Consider the following 20,621-nt stretch of genomic DNA (forward strand, 5'->3'; position numbering starts at 1 on the left):
ACCAATGGCATCTGAAGCCATAGAGACTCGACAGCATGACACAGACAAACTAAAACCCTTTAGACTGCACACTAAGCATGTAGTACATTTTTAATCTCTGCTCGAAATTGTGGCGCTGTTCTGACTTGCCATTGTGAATAGTGGATTGAAGCAAAAACATTAAAGGGGACGGTGTATAGCAAAAACATTAAAGGGGCGGTATATATCTGTCAGATACAAACGTTGGATGGAGCCAGAGGCCATTTGCGAGTTAGGACTGGGCACTTTCTCCACAAGTGTGGAGAAATGGGAATTACACTATGAAAACTGTCTATTAAATGTCTGTCAATTGTAAATAATGGTAGTTGTAATAAAATATGGCAACAGAGAGGCCTACAGAAGTGAGGAAGAGTGGTTACGAGCCTACTGTATAGGAGGAGTCAGAACTCATTGGGGGAGGGTCTTGGTGTGGATGGGAGGAGTCATAACTCTGTGGAGGAGGTGCTTAGTGCCTAAGCACTAAGCACACAAGGCTTAGTCTACATCTACATTACGCCATTTTTATTTTAATACAGCTTTTTAAGACTCATTTATTCCGTGTCCACAAAGGCCGGTTCAATTTTGAAGTCGATGTTGTTCGCCCATATTATACCAGTGATATGCAAATCACACGACTATTGACTTATGTCTACCTGTTGCTAGGTCAGATAAACGATGACCATGCAGTGTTGAAAACCTGCAGACTTATTAAGCATTAAAATTCTTGAAAATCATGACAAACGTTTTAAAATCTCTCCGTTTCAGAAGTTCAAAAACCAATTTGGGAAAGTGGACAGGAGGCCGAATTGTAACAAAAGTCATTCAGTTTCAAACAAAAACGCAATAGTGTAGACATACCCTTAGTTAAGTTACTGATGGTGAGCTTCTGATGTTTTAACTGAGGAGCTGCTGCTGATGAGCTTGTGGTGTTTTAAGTGGAGCGTTGATGATGAGCTTATGGTGTTTCAACTGAGGAGTTACTAATGGTGAGCTAATTGTGTTTTAACTGAGCAGGTACTAATGGTGAGTTTATGGTATTTTAACTGAAGAGCTGATGATGGTGATCTTATGATGTTTTAACTGAGCAGGTACTGATGGTGAATCAATGGTGTTTTAACTGAGCAGGTACTGATGGTGAGCTTATGGTGTTTTAACTGAGCAGGTACTGATGGTGAGCTTATGGTGTTTTAACTGAGCAGGTACTGATGGTGAGCTTATGGTGTTTTAACTGAGCAGGTACTGATGGTGAGCTTATGGTGTTTTAACTGAGCAGGTACTGATGGTGAGCTCATGGTGTTTTAGCTGAGCAGGTACTGATGGTGATGAGTGTATGGTGTTTTAACTGAGGACAGAATTACTGGTGGTAAACTGTTAATCCAGCACTTAAAAGTGATGTTAAAGTCCTGGTGACAAGCTGTTTGCTTGTTGGTGGCAGTTGTGGTTTACCTGCCTGTTCTTTTGTTGTCTGCACTGCTTGTGGGAAGTGTTTATAATGTCTATTACTAAAGAGGAGGATTTAGGTCAAAACTGTATGTGTTTGTAGAACATCTTGTCTGCATGAAAAATGAAAGAAAAAATTGAAAAAGAAGGCAGGAAATGCCAGTTCACCTAAAGTGGTCTGGATTTAGACAGGAGATGTGAGTTAGCCTTAAATGGAGTGAGTTTGGGAACCAAATGTGAGTTAACCTTAAGTGATCTGTATTTAGGCAGGAGATGTGAGTTAGCCTTAAATGGGGTGTGTTTGGGAAGCAAAAGTGATCTGTATTTAGGCAGGAACTATGATTTAATCTGTCTTTAGGAATCAAATGTGAGTTCACCTTAAGTGATCTGAGTTTAGACAGGCAGGCACTATGAGTTAATCTGTCTTTAGGAATCAAATGCGAGTTCACCTGAAGTAGTATGTGTTTGGGCTTCCCTGAGTGCTGCTGGGAAATGCGCTTATTGAAGAGACGTTGGCACTAAGTACAGCACAGCTGAGCACATGGTGTGCTGATTGCGCCTGATTAAGAGCAGGTGTGTGGACGATGCTCAGTCCTCAGATGCCTGACCTGTGACTGCAGCCAGATGCTCCCATCACGCATGCTTTACAGGAAGATGAAGCAAACTCAATCACACCTGCCATGAGCACCCCTTCTCTCTCCCTATACTCCTCCCCTCCAGGAGGCGCAGGAGAGCCTTGAGCACCAAACCCACCAGACACAGGAGCAGCTTCATCCCTCTTGCCATCAGCCTCTAACTCAGCTGTATCATCCGCAGTGCCGTACATTTAAACATCCTACTGAGCAGTTATTGGGGGCCTAGCAGCAAAGCAGGTCAAAGTTGGATGTGCGTTTACACGCGTAACTTTTGACCCTTTGACCCAAATTTCTAAAAACGAGGTATCGTTGGAATCCTTGGACCAAGCCGAGTACAACGCACCCTATGATGTAGGGTGATGAATTTCCGCCATGATGGGTTTTCCGCCATATTTGATTTTATCAAATGTGAAACAAATTTTTCACAGGTCTCAAATTTTCTCCGATCGACACCAAACTTGACACACTTCATCTTCAGACCAAGCCTCACAAAAGTTATCCCATTGCGTATTAATTTTTTAAAGCGTTTGCCCGTCACAGCCAATCAAAATTGATGACAAAGCCGCCAAACAGGAAGTGAGCTTATATTTCAGCAACCCTTTCATATATCAAAACCAAACTTTGTACATGGACTTCAGACCCCATTGGGAGGATGCTCAATACATTTGGTGACTGTTTGTTGTTGTAAAACACTAAAACTAAAACACTAAACCATTTTCACAGGTCACAAATTTTGTCCAATCTTCATGAAACTTTGCATAGATGATCTTCAGACCAGACCAAGTGTTATTTGTAGCGATATCTAAAACCGTTCGCCCATAACAGCCAATTGAAATCGCTCGTGAAGCCACCAAACAGGAAGTGTGCTCATATCTCAGCAACCCTTTCATGTAGCCATGGCAGCTCCAGCTTGACTGCTTGGCCCCCTTATTGCTGCTTGCAGCTGTTACATCTGCAATGCTGTACACCTACACCTGCAGTTACTACATCCTGCTTCACATCTACAAACACTGCATTGATAGATACTCCTTTTCCCAATTATAGTGGCATCTCTGGAAAAAAAGTTTTAGGTTTCAGTGAAGCCACTTCAGTTACAAAGTGTAGATCTAATGCACTATTTATGATACTTGTGAATTACAAAATGATTACGGCCTCCAATAAGAATGTGTTGTTTGGTTTTAAATACGATGGTATTGACCTATCAAAACTGGCCATTCATGTCTTGTATATGCATGTCCATTTAAGAAGCATTTTTGGCATGTGATGTGTGTATTGTACCAGGTGTCAGAAACACCAGTTTGTGCTGTGGCTAGACACATCGTAACCTTTGACCTTTGCAATTCCTCCTAGCCTGCCATCACGGAGTTCTCGGAGTTCGCTGGCATACCTGTTCTCCGCTAGTTTCCCTGAGGTGCTGGACCTACATGGGCAGGTGGCCGAGGTCTCAGACCCCAGCGAGCCCGTAACCTTTAACCCCCAGAGGGAGGAGGCCGACCCGCTGCAGAGCAACACTCTTGTCCTGCAGTTCCTCGCCTTCTCCAGGTCAGAACACACACACACACACACACACACACACACATTCTCACACAGAGGAGACCGACCCTCTGCAGAGCAACAGACATCCTTCACACACACACACACACACACACACACACACACACACACACACACACACACACACACACACACACACACTTCAGAATATACACACACACACACACACACACACACACACACACACACACACATTTCAGAATATAAACACACACACACACGTTTCAGAATACACACACACACACACACACACACACACACACACAGAGGAGGCTGACCCGCACACTCATCCTGCAGTTCCTGGCCTAATCCATGCTCTCTTTCTCCCCTCCCTCTCTTTCTGACTCCTTCGTTCCCCCTCTCCCCTCCTTCTTTCTCTGAATCCTTCGTTCCTCCTCTCCCCCCTCTCTCTCTAACTCCTCTCCCTCCCTCTTTCTCTGAATCCTTTGTTCCTCCTCTCCCTCCCTCTCTCTTTGAATCCTTCACTCCCCCATCTCCCCTCTCTCCCTCCCCCTCTCTCTCTCTGATTCCTGCGCTCCTCTCTTGCCATGGCCCCTGGAGCACAGAGCTGTTGGGCTGCATTAACACACAGCCTCTTTTGTGATGTCGTCAGCACTTTCCCTGAGCGGGGCGTTTCAGGATGCAGAAAGTCATGATGTGCTTTGATTACGCAAGCTGGCCAGGTCTGGCCACTGGGGTCCTTCTCTCAGCACATGCCTTACATTCACACCAGGAGCAGGAGCAAGAGGTCCCATGCACTGGATAAGGGTCATCTCTCACAGGCTGATGTTATAGCCTGTGTTATATACAGTGATGTCCTGTTGTCCTGGAAAGGAGGCAGTAAAGATGATGGGGTTTGTGTGTGTCTGTCTGTGTGTCTGTCTGTCTGTCTGTGTGTGTCTGTGTCTGTCTGTCTGTCTGTCTGTCTGTGTGTGTGTGTGCAGAATCTCTCAGACAGGTGTGCCGACTGACTGGCCTCGCTGTGTCCACTTCACCTTCCAGCTCTACCGCTTCCCTCCTGTCAGCACCCAGCGCTTGTCTCTGATTGGTCTACAGGGGAAGCCCACAAATGATGACCCCTGCATCCTCGCCGTTATCAACAAGGACGGGACAGTGAACACAGGTAAGATTCTGAAGGTGAACTAAGGTCAAACTCTGAGGGTGAAATCAGGTAATTCCTTTGGTTTTCTACTCTCCTCTCATTTTCTACTCTCACTCCTCTCATTCTCTCCTCTCATTCTCTCCTCCCTCCTCCCATCTCTCTCTCCTCTCACTCCTCTCATTCTCTACTCTCACTCCTCTCATTCTCTTCTCTCACTCCTCTCATTCTTTTCTCTCTCTCCTCATTCTCTCCTCCCATTCTCTTCTCTCTCCTCTCATTCTCTTCTCTCTCTCCTCATTCTCTCCTCTCATTCTCTTCTCTCACTCCTCCCATTCTCTTCTCTCACTCCTCCCATTCTCTTCTCTCACTCCTCTCATTCTCTTCTCTCCTCCCCATTCTCCCTCCATTCTCTTCTCTCCTCCTCCCATTCTCTTCTCTCACTCCTCCCATTCTCTCCTCTCATTCTCTACTCTCACTCCTCCCATTCTCTTCTCTCACTCCTCTCATTCTCTTCTCTCACTCCTCCCATTCTCTTCTCTCACTCCTCTCATTCTCTTCTCTCACTCCTCCCATTCTCTTCTCTCCTCCTCCCATTCTCTTCTCTCACTCCTCTCATTCTCTTCTCTCACTCCTCCCATTCTCTTCTCTCACTCCTCTCATTCTCTTCTCTCACTCCTCCCATTCTCTTCTCTCACTCCTCCCATTCTCTTCTCTCACTCCTCTCATTCTCTTCTCTCACTCCTCCCATTCTCTCCTCTCATTCTCTTCTCACTCCTCTCCAGGCATGAAAACTCCTCACCTTTCGGCGAAATTACTTACGTGGGGGACTTACGTGGTTCGTGCAGATCCGATGAGAAAATATTGTGTGTGTGTGTGTGTGTGTGTGCGTTGGGGTATGGGGTTACAACTGAGTTTACAAATCACGCGCAGACGCGAACGCATCTTGATGCGTTGTAAAACAAGAGCCCAATTAAAAACTTGTCTGATCAACAAACAGTGCAAGTGGGCCCCTTCACACATAGGCCCAAGCCATAAAGAAGAAATAATAAGTTTTTTTTTTTTTTTAAAAATTTGTCATTTTGTAGTTTGTTTTCTTTATAAATCTCTGGTTTAGCCAACTTCATACTCCATGGAAGCTATGCACTATTGGCAACAATGTCACTCGCGCTTGTTTTGCTATGAAACAGCCATTTCCCTCTTTGCGCACACTTCTTACCTTTTTCACACCTGACCCGTTTTCATGCCTGCCTCTCGTTCTCTCCTCTCATTCTCTTCTCACTCCTCTCATTCTCTTCTGTCATTCTGGAGTGTGTGTGCACTAGTAAGAAAACATTTTCCCATCTCGCCCCCAGAGTCCCCTGGGCTGCAGCTGCGGTTCACTGTGGGGGCAGAGCCTGTGTGTCCAGGAGAGAGGCGGAGCTTCCTTAAGTACCTGGCTCAGCACTCTCTGCAGATCGACGTGTGGGACAGCAACTCAATGCAGCTCATTGGCTGCGCTGCTGTGGAGCTTAAGGTATGCAACACACACACACTCACACTAACATGCACATGACAGTTTTAACATTGCATGTCATTTATTTGCAGACAAGCGTAGTGAAGCTCATAACTCGCTCCTCCCATGCATTATGCATTATCTACACTCCTGGGTTGCCTAAATGCTATAGCGATTGGGCAGTAGAAACCTTTTCACAGCTAAACAAGACAAGAGATTCTGATTGTAGTTTCTGAGACGCATGTCCCCAATATCAAACAAAACATGTTGCCTCTCTCCTCTACTGCTCAAAATCTAGGGATTGTACTGACCGGTCATGTAACTCATTTGACCCCGGTCATGTTTTTTTCCTCTCTAGTACTTTTTGATGCTTGTCTCTGAAAAGTGCTTCACAAATAAAGTTTTTTAACTTACATGCCTACACCAACCAAACAAAACCTTTGAACGAAGCCTTTGTTTCCCACTGGCTTTGTCTACTGTGTTTGACTGGCTTCTCCTTTCTGTGTGTAGCACCTGTTGAGGCAGGGCCGCTCTGCAGTGCAGGTTGTTCATGAGCTGGAGGTCATCACCACGGAGTTCATCCAAGATGGCAGCGTGGCAAGTGGGCACCTCTCGAGGCACGCAGTCATGTCACCCATCAACATTCTCACCTCCGTCAAGGGCAGACTGCACCTGCGCCTGGGAAACGTGGGTGAGTGGGTTTGGGTCAGGGTCAGCTGATGAAATTACGCTTTTACACTGACCATTACATTTTCTTTTCTTTTCTGTTTTTATGTGTTGTTTGGGCAGGTACATATGGGTGACTTCACCTCAAGGGGTTCTCAAGCTTCTCTTGTTTCATTTTCAAAGCTCTTAGAAACATTTTTCACATAGAAGTTGGCTTAAATGGAATCTACCAGGAAACACGTTCACATAGAAGTTGGCTTAAATGGTTTCTGTTTGCTGAAAGCATTTGCCCAGTAAGCTGTGCCTGTTTATCTCTCAAAGCGGGCTGAAGAAAAACGGAAATTGTCTTGGCATGTAAATTACAATCAAGGCTGAGATATCCATCAATCCTTCTGGGTCTCTCGGCACCAAACAACTGAAATCAATTAACTCCTAGAGAAGAGAAATACAAACGAGGGAACCAGAACAATCAGCCTTCACTAAAGCCACTCTTTTTCTTGCTTGCTCTCTCTCTTTCTCTCTGTCTTTCGTTCTCTTTCTGTCTTTTGTTATTTTTGTTATTTTTGTTAATTATGTTATCTCTCACACGCTTTCTCTCAATCACTCTTTTTCTCTCTGTCTCTCTATCTCTCACTGCCTCTCTTTATCTTTCTCTTGACTGTTTCTCTATCTCTCTCTGTCTCACTCACTTTCTTTGTCTGTCTCTCACTCTCTCTTTCTCTCCTTCTCTCTCTCCATCTCTCTTTTTATGTCTCATTCTGTCTCTCTCACTTACTCTCTTTCTGTCTGTATCTCTCTCTCTCTCTCTTTCTCTGTCTGTCTGTGTGCCTCTCCCTCTCCTTCTCTAGTTCTCTCTGAGTCTCTCCCTATGTCTTTCTGTGTGTGTCTCTCTCTCTCTCTCTCTCTCTCTCTCTCTCTCTCTCTCTCTCTCTCTCTCTCTGTCAGTCGTTGTCTGTCTCTTTTCTTTCACCTCTCATCTGGGATTAATTTATCTCCTGTCTTGTTTGTTTTCTAATTAGAAACACGTCGTTAGCCTTCTTGAGGAAGTGATCTGGAATTTACCCTTATAAAGACTGATGGGAGATTTTTATCTCAGTCGTCCACACCATTTCACAGGTCAAGGACAAGACAAATAGATAAGGGCTAAAACCAACAAGGTGCTATTGGAATAGAGCCAATATGTGGTTGGTTTGTTCTAGCAATCGGTTTCTGTCGTAAGAGGAGGTGAGGTCATGTTGAAAAGTGGTGGTGGTGTTTTTATAACGTCTGTGTGTGTGTGTGTGTGTGTGTGTGTGTGTGTAACAGGTGGTCCAGTGGAGCGGGGTTCGGACATCTCTGTTCCCTCCTCTGTGCACGTGGTCAAGGGCTGCAGCTCCATGCAGGGCTTTGGGGGAGGAAGCCTCTTCAGCTCCAGCGTCTCACAGAAGAATGGTACGACAATACTGTGCTGTCTCTGTCTTCTCTCTCTCTTTCTATCTCTGTTTCTCTATCACTCTCTCTCGTCTCTGTCTTCTCTCATTCTATCTCTGTTTCTCTATCACTCTCTTTTGTCTCTATCTTCTTTCTTTCTATCTCTGTTTCTCTATCACTCTCTCTTGTCTCATTCTCTCTCTATCACTCTCTGTCAGCCTCTTCATGCAAGGGACTGATTTGGCTGAGGTGGTAATGAGCTCTCTCTCTCTCTCTCTCACTCTCTCTCAAATTCAAATTGCTTCATGGGCATGACAAGGTCACTCGTATTGCCAAAGCAGTTATTATACAATAAATCTGGACAAACACTGTATACATATCAATAGATTTTCATAAAAATAAAATAAAATGCATTACGATATGGCCTGTCTCCTCTCCTCATACAGTAATAGTATTTTTCATTTTGATATGTCACTTATTTAATTAAAATTAGGATTTTTGGAATTTAATTTATTGAAGAAAAGGCTTCTTGTGTGATTGAAAGATGTACTTTTTAAGAGGAAGTGCATCTCTGTCTCAACCTCACCTGTCGTGCAGTGACCACATATTATTTTGGTTGCCATGATTTTTTGTGTCTCCCTTTTTCGATTTCCAATTTGTGGTCACTTAGCCTGTATTTGGTTAGGGTCAGTCTGCGTTTTCTGTCTCTGACAGCAGAGAGATATTCTGCCAATTTATATTCTCGGTTTAGAGTCAGATAACAACAGATCTACTTTGATTTTTAGTTTCTTATTTTTTGGAAAACAGTGTTGTTGTGAGTCGTCAGAGTGTGTTTATGTGGTCAAAATTAATCCAAGACAACTGGTGTGAGACTGCAGCTTTATTCACAACGCTGGGAGCATGTTACCCACATGAAATGTCAAAGTAACAAGCCCACCCATCTGTGGGTGAAGCCAACTCTTATACCCTTAACACACACCCACGGTTGTCACCCACCAGTAATCACCTAACCATCTGTTTTTTTAACAGAGATAAGAAATGTTTACCACCCCTCATCCTAAGGGTCACCCCCAGTTTGGTGACACAGGGGTTATCTTAGTTTTCAAAACATTCCAACATAGGGGTTTCAGATGGCACAAGGGTCAGAGTAAGAGGATGGTAATTAGATTTCACTACATGTATGTAAGGTATACTAATCATTCAATGAGAGACATATAAAAATTATCCCACATTGGTCTCTGCAACAACTGATGTAGGGGACTTTTTTCTGGGCTCAGCTCTTGGGTTTGGAGGGCTTTGGAATGTATGGTGTCTTGTGGGCTGGATTTAAGGTGATAACAAATGTGGAGCTCTTTTGTTGATGTTATTAGTTGGTGCTCTACATGGATTTCTTTTTCTCTGTGCATGTAAAATGTATCTCCAGAATTCTGCATGTAGGGATTCTATTGTGCGTTTGTCCCAATTCTCTCTCTCTTTCTTTTTTTCTTTCTTTCTTTCTTTCTTTTTTTCTTTCTTTCTCTCTCTCTCTCTCTCTCTCCTCAGGCTCTTTTTCACTCTTTTCTTCACCTTGATCAACTCTCATTCTGATCCTCTAGCCTTCTCCCTTATCTTCACTCTCTTACTCTCACTCTCTCACCTTCTCTCTCTCTCCCTCTCATTCACTCGCTCACCTTCTTCTCACTCTCCCTCTCTTTCACACACACCTTCTCTCTCTCTCTCTCTCTCTCTCTCTCACACTCTCTCACTCTTTGAGCTGCTCTCGGGGACTCTCACTCTCTCAGTGATTCTCTCTCATACACACGCAGTCACTCTTCTACTATTGCTCTTTGAAATGTGCTGTCAAACTCAAATATGCTGTTTTCTGGCTTTGCCAGCGTTTTAAAGCCTTGATCTGCCTCAAACTCTTTGTTATGTTGGGATTTTCTTCTTGGTTGAAGTGTCACTCAACCCAGATTCAGAATTGGTAGAACAAAGTTTAGTGTGAAATGTTTGAGAGAAGAACAAGTTCTGTGTGTGCGTGTGTGTGTGCGTGTGTGTGTGTGTGTGTGTGTGTGTGTGTGTGTGTGTGTGTGTGTGTGTGTGCAGCGCGTAACACAGCCTGTGCCCTGCGTACTGGTGAGGTCCATGGCGGTCAGTTTTTGTGAGAGTAATGTGTGTGTGTGTGTGTGTGTGTGTGTGTGTGTGTGTGTGTGTGTGTGTGTGTGTGTGTGTGTGTGCGTGCGCGCAGCATGTAACACAGACCGTGCCCTGCATATGGTGGAGGTCTGTGGTAATGGTAAGAGTCGTTGAGTGTGTGTGTGTAGTGTGTAACACAGCTTGAGCGCTGCATATGGTGGAGGTCCTTGGCAATCTGTTTTTGTGAAAGTAATGTGTGTGTGTGTGTGTGTGTGTGTGTGTGTGTGTGTGTGTGTGTGTGTGTGCAGCAACGCGTAACACAGCCCGTGCCCTGCGCATGGTGGAGGTGCATGGTGAGCTGATGTCGCTACTGCAGGCTAGAGGGGATCGCGCTGGCCAGGTGGACGCAGAGGAGAGCAGGCTGCGCAAACTCAGCAGGATGGCTGCAGTGAGGCAAACCGAACAGCAGGACGGTGCCACTGAGCACAAACCCTACATGGTGAGGTGTAACCACACGCACACATTACCACAAACACATACACACATAATCACAAACACACACACACAAACACATAGGATCTCAAACACACACAAACACACATTCACATACATTCAGACACACATATATACAATCACAAACATATATGCATAACTACAAATACAAAGCTACAACGAACTGGTTGTTTACCTGCAAGTTGCTCTTTAAACCTTATGGCTGTTCAAAGCCCAGACCTGGCCTGCACTGATGGGAAATCAGCTTCCCACAGCAGCACAACCAGCCTCACAGGCAGGAGGGCGCTGTGGGTTTGGTGCTTTTAGTGAAGTCCACCTGAACAGGGTCATCAGATAACATGGAGAACAAAGAACTCCTCTGGCATGGAATTAGCAGACGGCTAGTCCCCGCTGTAGTAGGCGGCAGCTAACGGGCAGGAAGCCTGCAGTCCCAAGAGCTGCAGATGGAGGGCGCTGTGGGCTTCGTGCTTTTAGGGTCATCAGATAACATAAAGAACAAACAACTCCTCTAGCATGAAATTACACTGTGTACTATTTACACATTAAGTTCTTTGTGTGTGTGTGTGTCTGTGTGTGTGTGTGTGTGTGTGTGTGTGTGTGTGTGTGTGTGTGTGTTGTAACAGTGGCGTCGTGAGGAGCGCCAGCAGCTGGGTCGTGATCTGCGTGTGATTGAGGCGTACCGTGAGCAGAGCAAAGCCGAGGGCATTGCCAACATGCTGAGCCAGGCCATCACCACCCAACACACCCTCTACGCCTCTCTCGGAACCGTGCAGTTCTTCGAGTTCCTGCTCAAGAACCCCTTCAGCTTGCCACAGACCATCACCATCCACAGTGACGACCCAGAGCTCAGGTATGCTACCGCCACCCTGCACAGGTACGCTTATGCCACCCTACAGAGTTTAGATACGTTACCACTGCCACCCTATATACCTCAGTTAGGTATGAGCTACACCAGGCGCGTAATTGAAGTGTTCCGTTCGCGTAGCATCTGCTGCAACAATTAGCTGCCACTATAATCAATGGAATTAGCTACACCACGTGACGTGATAGTGGCGCGTACGTTCGAAAAAAATAGACCAGTCTTTTAAAATGGATTTTTACGCGTCGCGAACGAAAGCTTCAGTTACGTGCCTGGTGTAGCTCATACCTTAGGCTCAGGTACACTACCTACACCCTGCTCAGGTACACTACTGCACCCTGCTCAGGTACACTACTGCTGCTATGCAGACCTCACACATGCACCTCATGATGGGGTAAATCACACATGCACCTCATGATGGGGTAAATCCTAGTTGCTCACTCATACACCTCATGACTGGGTTAATCCTAGTTGGAAAAGACCGTATAATCTAACTGGGCTAGTTGAGGGGAGACAAACCAAGCTCTGCCTGGAGTGCAAGTTTTGTAAGAAATTTGCCATTTTTACTTGGAGTGTGTGTGTGTGTGTGTGTGTGTGTGTGTGTGTGTGTGTGTGTGTGTGAGTTGACTGAGATGCATGTTTCTGGACTGTTCAGTCTGCTGTTCAGTCTGATGTAGGGTCAGCTTCTGTATTACACTGGGAAGGGGATCATCTTGGAACTATTTATTTTTGGGTGCAATTATCTGCTCAAAACCTTTCTATAATTTACCCTCTCCCTGGAGAAAAGCGTTTGATGTTTCTCCCCCACCCATTTCATTGGTGTGTGTGTGTGTGTGTGTGTGTGAAGCCTTAACCAGGAGAGCAGAGAAAAGCCCACTCTGCACAGTGTGGTCTCTCTGGGGCTGTGTTTGAGCTTGGGCGGGAGCAGCTTTGCTGTCCCATTCAGAGCATTTGACGGGGACAATGCACAACCTGCTCTTTAGTCCACAGCAGAAAAGAGAACGAAACATAAGCGAGGCCCTTAAAAGTCCCAGAGCGATTCTCTTCTTTTTTCTTCAGAGCCCTCCCACACACACACACACACACACACACACACACACACACACACACACACACACACACACACACACACACACACACACACACACACACATCCCTTTTTGATTCCGATTAAAGTTGCATCCTCTCACCCTCCTCATGCCCTCATCCTGTTATGCTCCACATTCTCCCTCATCTTCTCCATCTCTCCCCCTCTCTCTATCTCTCTCTCTCCACATATTTCCCCATCCATCCATCTCCCCCTCTCTCCATGTCTCTCCATCTCTCTCTCCCTCCATCTCTCCCCTCTTCCTTTCTCTCCATATCTCCCCCCTTTCTTTCTCTCTCCATCACTCCCTCCATCTCTCCATATCTCTCCCTCTCTCCCTCCCTCCATCTCTCCATCACTCCCTCCCTAAATCTCTCCATATCTCTCCCTCCATCCCTCCCTCCATCTCTACTTCTCTCCCTCCCTCCATCTCTCCATATCTCTCCCTTCTTCCATCTCTCCCCCTCTCCCTCCCTCCCTCCCTCCCCTCCCTCCATCTCTCCATATCTCTCCCTTCTTCCATCTCTCCCCCTCTCCCTCCCTCCCTCCCTCATTCTCTCCCTCCATCTCTCCATATCTCTCCCTCTCTCCCTCCCTCCATCTCTCCATCACTCCCTCCCTAAATCTCTCCATATCTCTCTCCCTCCATCCCTCCCTCCATCTCTCCTTCTCTCCCTTCTTCCATCTCTCCCCCTCTCCCTCCCTCCCTCCCTCCCTCCATCTCTCCTTTTCCCCTCCTGTCTCTGTGTGCAGTGTGGTGGTGAGCACAGAGGAGTGGCGCTATCTAAAGCAGATGACCAAGACCTCCACACCGCTGGAGCAGGACATGTTCAAGCTGAACGAAAAGACCCGCGCCCTGCAGGTGTACCTGCGCCCCAAAGAGGCCGTCCACATCCCCCTCAAGTACCAGACCTTTGTGTCAACACACACCCTACCCCCACAGGTAAGCCATCAACACCTGCCTCCTCAGGTAAACTATGAACACCTGTCGCCACAGGTAAACCATGAACATATGGTTATCTACAGGAACACTGTAAAGCAGGACTCTTCATTAAGAGCCCCCGACACACACACCCACACACGCACACACACTTCTCTTCTCTCTGTGCTGTAGGGACTGGGCCCTATGAGAGGTGACCAGACTCATCACACGTTTCAGAGGCTGCAGCCCAGTGCCGTCAGCAGGAAATCCATTAAGGTAGGAACCTGCACACCTGAACACCTGCACATCCCCCTCTCATGTCTTTTTTTCAGCTGCATGTGCTTAAACTTCAACGTTTGACACATGCTCAATCAGATTGGTTGATGCAGGTACCAAAGAGAATCATCTGATCTGTATGTTGGTGTGTGTGTGTAGTGGACCATCTCCAGCAGGGCTATGTTAGGGGGTAAACTGTCTGCACCGTTTTAAAGTACAACCTCCAAAGGAAGGAAGTGATGTAATATAGTTGGACATCTGAATGCTGCATGCACTATGGCTTTGCATTGAACGATGTGTCTTATGGGTCTGTGTTGTTGCACCACTCTTTGTGGTGTGTGTTGTAGCTGGGGGCTAAATGCACTCTCAGCGTGGCCATTCAAGGGAAGGCCAGATGGCTGGAGAGCAGCCTCTATGGGGGCGATCCGTCAGCACTGTGTGTGTGTGTGTGTGTGTCCGTCTGCACTGTCCTCTAATGGAGCGCACTCACCAAACACAACACTGCACTTCCCCTGCTCCTCGGGGGAATTAAAGACTTTACTCACACACGCCGGGCACACACTCACACACTCTTTTCAAACGCCGGCCACGGTGGCATACGGTCCCTCGCTTCAGTGGAGGGACTTCTTTCTCATTTCTTTCAACTCTGGAGAACTTTTATGAGTCTTAGCTGTCATAGCTCAGCTGAAATGCCTGAGCCCGAGACTTTGTGCTTTTGATCAATGTAGAACGCCCTATGCACAGGAGCTGTCTGCCTGGTCTGTCGTCTGGATGGGGAGTTCAGTCTGCCTAGTTAACAGAGCAGAGAGATGGTGCCCGGTGACATCAGGATAAATGGAGTAAAAAAAACAAGGCTGTGTCATACTGTATATAAGATTGGGAATCTTTTGAGGATTTTTCCTTAATGTTAAAACTGCTAATACTTTCAAAATGGTGTTGGTGGCTTAACTGACACTTCAAAAAATCCACAAAAAAAAAAAAAATCAAAAGCCAAAAGTTTTTCTCAGTGTCCCTGGCACAGTTCTTGACATTTCTATTAACAGTAAGTGTATTTATTGAAACAATTCCTGAAAACAACTAGGCTTGAAATCAGACCGATCTAAGAACGCATTGAATTTTGCTCTGGCAGATCCGGCTGAAAACTCTCCTATTGAAAGTGATTTCCAAAGCACTTCAAACTTGGTGTTGTCATCATACCAATCTGATCAGAAATACAGCCATGCCAAGACATGACCAACTTAAATACCATCCATTGAGTTCAGTCACTGATTTGCTATTGCAGATGTTCGTCATGAAAATACATTTACTGTAGATATGTTTCGTGTAGGGCATCTCTATTGTCACTATGCCTTAATGAATAATTGGGATAAAACAAATGGAGACAGCAGTTGTGGACAGTAGGGTTGAATGGACAGCAGTTGTGGACAGTAGAGTTGAATGGGCAGCAGGGTTGAATAGACATTAGATTAGTCAGTCCATTAGTTGATATTTAATCAGTCTATCACTCAACCCTGTAATGCTTATTTGTTTTTGTGATTGTACAGTGGCAATCAAACAGATTTTGTTATTCATGTAAATATTGCTGCAATACACCTAGCATATCAAAACATTCATGTTGAGGCCTCCACTGTGGCACACCAGTGCTGCCTGTAATGGCCATTTTGGAGCTCCAGAGGCGAGGTATTTCAGCTGGCAACTTAGATATTCAACTTGGCACAGGAACGAGGAACTGGTGGCACAGGAAAGGGGAGCTGAAATCTGCATTGCGATTCAGTCTTTGGCTGAATCTCAGTGCCCCCCCCTAAGGTCTAAGCCCTGATCTCTCAAAGATTTAACTGACATCCGTTGATAAATGATTGAGTTTGACAGGCTGCATGAGTCTGCATAAATGACAACTTACGGAGGGCACAGAAAGGGTGTGAGCGAGCCCTCATGCACTTCACAATTTCACAGTGGAACAGCCCTACGCGCTCATTATGTTAGTATAGTGGGAACGCATATCAGAGTTTGTGAGTATGTGAGGGGGGACATTGAGATTCAGCCTTAGATTCCAATTATAGGAAGTGGTTTGAGATTTCGTATGGAAGATTCCAGTTATAGGAAGTGGTTTGAGATTTGGTTTGGTAGATTCCAGTTATAGGAATCAGTTCTGGATTCGGTCAGGTAGATTCCAGTTCTGATTGGCTGTGGCTGTTTGGCTAATTTAGTTGTTGCTAGGCTTCTGATTGGCTGTGGCTCCCTCAGGTGCACTTCCAGGGTCAGGATGAGAAGCCAGTGGCCATCTGCCAGGTGAGGGTGGAGCTGACTCCTCACGGTGTCGATCAGACCTTCCGCTTCTCCCATCCAGAGGGCACCTTCCTGAAGAAAGCCATCCGCCTGCCGCCCTGGACACCCGCCCCAGGTGAGTGTGCTGTCTGGGAACCTTCACATACACACCTTTTGGACATACTGAAGCTAGCTTCTGCTGAAGCTAGGCCTACACACTATGGACCTGACACTGTTCTAGCTGTAGGCCTACACACTATGGACCTGACACTGTTCTAGCTGTAGGCCTACACACTATGCACCTGAGACTGTTCTAGCTGTAGGCCTACACACTATAGACCTGAGACTGTTCTAGCTGTAGGCCTACACACTATGCACCTGAGACTGTTCTAGCTGTAGGCCTACACACTATGCACCTGAGACTGTTCTAGCTGTAGGCCTACACACTATAGACCTGAGACTGTTCTAGCTGTAGGCCTACACACTATGCACCTGAGACTGTTCTAGCTGTAGGCCTACACACTATGCACCTGAGACTGTTCTAGCTGTAGGCCTACACACTATGCACCTGAGACTGTTCTAGCTGTAGGCCTACACACTATGCACCTGAGACTGTTCTAGCTGTAGGCCTACACACTATAGACCTGAGACTGTTCTAGATGTAGGCCTACATACACACTATGGACCCAAGACTGTTCTAGCTGTAGGCCTACACACTATGGACCCAAGACTGTTCTAGCTGTAGGCCTACACACTATGGACCTGAGACTGTTCTAGATGTAGGCCTACATACACACTATGGACCCAAGACTGTTCTAGCTGTAGGCCTACACACGATGGATCTGACTGTTCTAGCTGTAGGCCTACATACACACTATGGACCCAAGACTGTTCTAGCTGTAGGGTAGGTTAACTCAACGTGCCGATGATGATGCTGAACTCTAATATCTCTGCTTTTTCTCCTCCACAGAGGAAGCTCCTGTTCTCCATGTGCGCTGCACGGACCCCAATGTCATCTGTGACACCAGAGCAGTGGTGAGTGCCCTCCTGCTGCTCAGGGTCCAGGGCAGGGCAGAGCACACTCACACACGCACAGATCAGATACACACAGATCAGACACGCACACACACACACACACACAGACAGATAAGACACACACATACATAATATGACCACACACACACAGATTTGGCATGTATGTGAAATTATTGAACAATTGCACAAAACTTGAATTTCCCCTGGGGATCAATAAAGTATCTATCTATCAAAGTATGTTTATCATGCAAATCTATCTCATCCTTTCCGGGAGCTTCATTCATCTGTGTTTTGACAGTTACATTTGTGTGTGTGTGTGTGTGTGTGTGTGTGTGTGTGTGTGTGTGTGTGTGTGTGTGTGTGTGTGTGTGTGTGTGTGTGTGCGTGCGTGCGTGTTGTCTCAGGCCCCAGGGGAGCCCCAGGATGTGTATGTGAAGGTGGCCGGCTGTCCAAGTCCTCAAATAAAGAAGTTCTTTATCACTGTGTTCACGTGAGTCTCGTCCTGTGTCTGCCCACTTTCTGTTGTAGGCACTCTGCAGTCAGTCAATTATATGCTTTTGAAATGAATGATAAACATAATATCACACCAAAGATATACACACGCTCATTCAGATATGCACTATATGGACAAAAGTATTAGGACCCCTGGCCATTACACCACCTGGAACTTTTATGATATATTCTAAGTGTATAGCCATAGTATAGCTATAACAGCTTCCACTCTTCTGGGAACCATCCACAAGCTGTTGGAGTGTATCTGTGGGATTTATTTCATCCAGAAGGGCATTTGTGAGGTCAGACACTAATGTTCACGGCCTGGCTCGCGATCTCTGTTAGTTCATCTCAAAGGTGTTTGATGGGGTTGAAGGCTCTTTGCAGGCCAGTCAATGGGGTGATATGCAGATGCATACACAATGCAGTGATATGACTTTGATGTAAAGGCATCTTCTAAGAATGATGGTTTCGAACGGTCTTTTAAGATACCGTTGACACTACGGTATGATGTTACCACTCAGCAAGAACTAGTTTTTGTAAGCTAGCAGGCTAATTTTAGAAAGTTAACACATAAATCACACCAATCACTATCAATGGTTACAACAACAGTGTGATCACACTGTTTGTTTCTGGGAATAAAATGTCAACAAATTACATTTAAATACAATCAGCAGCTGAGGAATTTCGTCCACCAACTTGGTTTATTTTTCACATGTGTTTGAGAGTTGCAGCATAGATTTGTGGGTAATAGGTAACATGGAAGATACATCAAAGATGCCCTCAAAAACAACCATTACGGGGGGTAGTTTAAAGGTATTTCAGAATGCAGGAAAAGAAAGCTCAATCAGTTTGGAATGGCACTTGTTGCCTTGCTCCCTGTTAGGTATCTGATGAGACAGTAGTGGAACAGAGCCATCTTCTTGTACACCAGGGGTGTCAAACTCATATTAGGCAGTGGGCCGAATTTGTTGGAATGAGGCCTTCGTGGGGGCCATCATTGTCATGGTCATTATCCTTTCTCTGCACTGGCATCAGAGTGGTGTTTGATGATATACTCCTTCACTACACCCATTTAAGAGCAAACAAGTACCCTACAAATCATCTACTGCTGTCATATCCTGCTCTTGAAACAACCTACTTCAATGTCAGTTTTTAGCCCCTTCTTTCCTGAGGATGGTTTGTAGTGCTGGGTTTAATCAATTTATCACAGAAATTGCTCATTAAAAATTGTTGAAGACAGCTGGATGTGAATATCTTTTCTTTCTAATTTCCCCTTCCTATCCAAAACATCATGGGGGTCTTATGAAACCTGCTGGCGGGCATGATCTGGCCCCCGGGCCTTATGTTTGACCCTCCTGTTCGACACCAAACTCACCTGACCATGTCTTTAACCTTTAAAGGTGTGGGTTTTTGAACATTCTAACATAAGATTCCTTTCCGCAACAATTCAAGGCTCTAAAATTCTTTAGAATGTTAATTTTCCAACATTCCTGTCACATCAGTGTGACAGTACACCTTTAAGGGTTATGGGCCTTGCTTTCTGCACCCTATGACAGTACCATGCTTGAATTCACTGAGCTGTTAAGGACTACACATTCTTTCAATAATGTTTGTGAATACAGACTGCATGACTAGGTGTTTGATTTTATATACCTGTGTCAATAGGTCTGAATGAAACACATGAATTCATTGATTAAGCGGTTATCCCAATACTTTTGTCCATATAGTGTTAATATTATCATACACACAAATGCTACTTAATTTTAAATAGCAATCAAAAACGTGCACTTTTTTGTTAAGCGTCATCCTCGGATTGATGTAGGGCTGCCATTTAAGGCAGTGATTAATTCACAGAATTGTTTTGAATTGTATTGTTGATTATCTTCACCTTTGACCACAGTGACCGCTGGCTTCTAGCCCCAGCTCAAATCTGGCAAGTGTATGTCCACTTCCTTCAGCGCTTGGACATAAGTTGCGTGACTGGCCAGCTCACCTGTCAATCACTGGTACTGAGGGGCACCCAGGCTATGAGGAAGGTGAAGTGTCACGTGTCCCACCCTCTGGAGTTACAGGTATGCCGCCGTCTACTGTAGAGAAACTGCAGTTAAGGTTAGCCGTCTGCTCCGGAGGGGGCTAGCTGTCTGTTAGCCATCTGCTGCGTTTAGGGCTAGTCGTCTGCTGCAGAGGGGGTTGTTGGCTGTTTGCTGCAAAGGGGGCTAACTGTCTGTTAGCCATATTCTGCCGTGGAGGTTAACTGTCTGTCAGCCATTTGCTGCTGTGGGGCTTAACTGTCTGTTAACTGTCTGTTGCAGTTGGGACTAGCCGCTTGTTAGCTGTTTGCTGCAAAGGGGGCTAGCCATCTTTTAACCATTTGCTGCAGTGGAGGTTAACTGTCTGCTGCAGTTGGGACTAGCCGCCTGCTGTCCTCTGCGAGTGTAGAGGTCCATCCAGTGCAGTGACGCAGAGGTGTGTGTCTCCAGGTGGACCCGTGTGAGGTGTTTGTGCTGCCCCCGCGGGCCGTGCAGGACGTGCAGCTGAGGGTGCGCTGCCACAGGACGGGCTCCAAGTTCGTTCAGCTCAGTGTGGTGGATGTGGAGCAGCAGCAGCTGGTGGAGTACTGGCTGATCTGCATCACCGCACACCCCCCCGTCATCTCCAAGGTAGCATCACCATAAACACACACACACACACACACACACATACACTCAGACACATAACTCACACATACAGTTCCTTT

The 20,621-nt window shown here is 45.9% G+C and overlaps 1 protein-coding gene across 1 annotated transcript in view; it reads left to right on the forward strand.

The window, feature by feature from the left end:
• Nucleotides 1-20,621, forward strand: part of LOC125293927 (nephrocystin-4-like) — an 89,808-nt gene that overhangs the window by 66,438 nt on the left and 2,749 nt on the right. The window contains 14 exon segments of the mRNA XM_048242176.1: nucleotides 3,444-3,635; nucleotides 4,592-4,770; nucleotides 6,102-6,262; nucleotides 6,752-6,932; nucleotides 8,213-8,338; nucleotides 10,744-10,931; nucleotides 11,569-11,795; nucleotides 13,645-13,834; nucleotides 14,006-14,089; nucleotides 16,334-16,490; nucleotides 17,325-17,389; nucleotides 17,794-17,879; nucleotides 19,785-19,956; nucleotides 20,365-20,544. Of these exon segments, the coding sequence (XP_048098133.1) occupies nucleotides 3,444-3,635; nucleotides 4,592-4,770; nucleotides 6,102-6,262; nucleotides 6,752-6,932; nucleotides 8,213-8,338; nucleotides 10,744-10,931; nucleotides 11,569-11,795; nucleotides 13,645-13,834; nucleotides 14,006-14,089; nucleotides 16,334-16,490; nucleotides 17,325-17,389; nucleotides 17,794-17,879; nucleotides 19,785-19,956; nucleotides 20,365-20,544 (2,188 nt within the window).

The sequence above is a fragment of the Alosa alosa genome, chromosome 4, assembly GCF_017589495.1.
Source record: "Alosa alosa isolate M-15738 ecotype Scorff River chromosome 4, AALO_Geno_1.1, whole genome shotgun sequence".
Lineage (NCBI taxonomy): Eukaryota > Metazoa > Chordata > Actinopteri > Clupeiformes > Clupeidae > Alosa > Alosa alosa.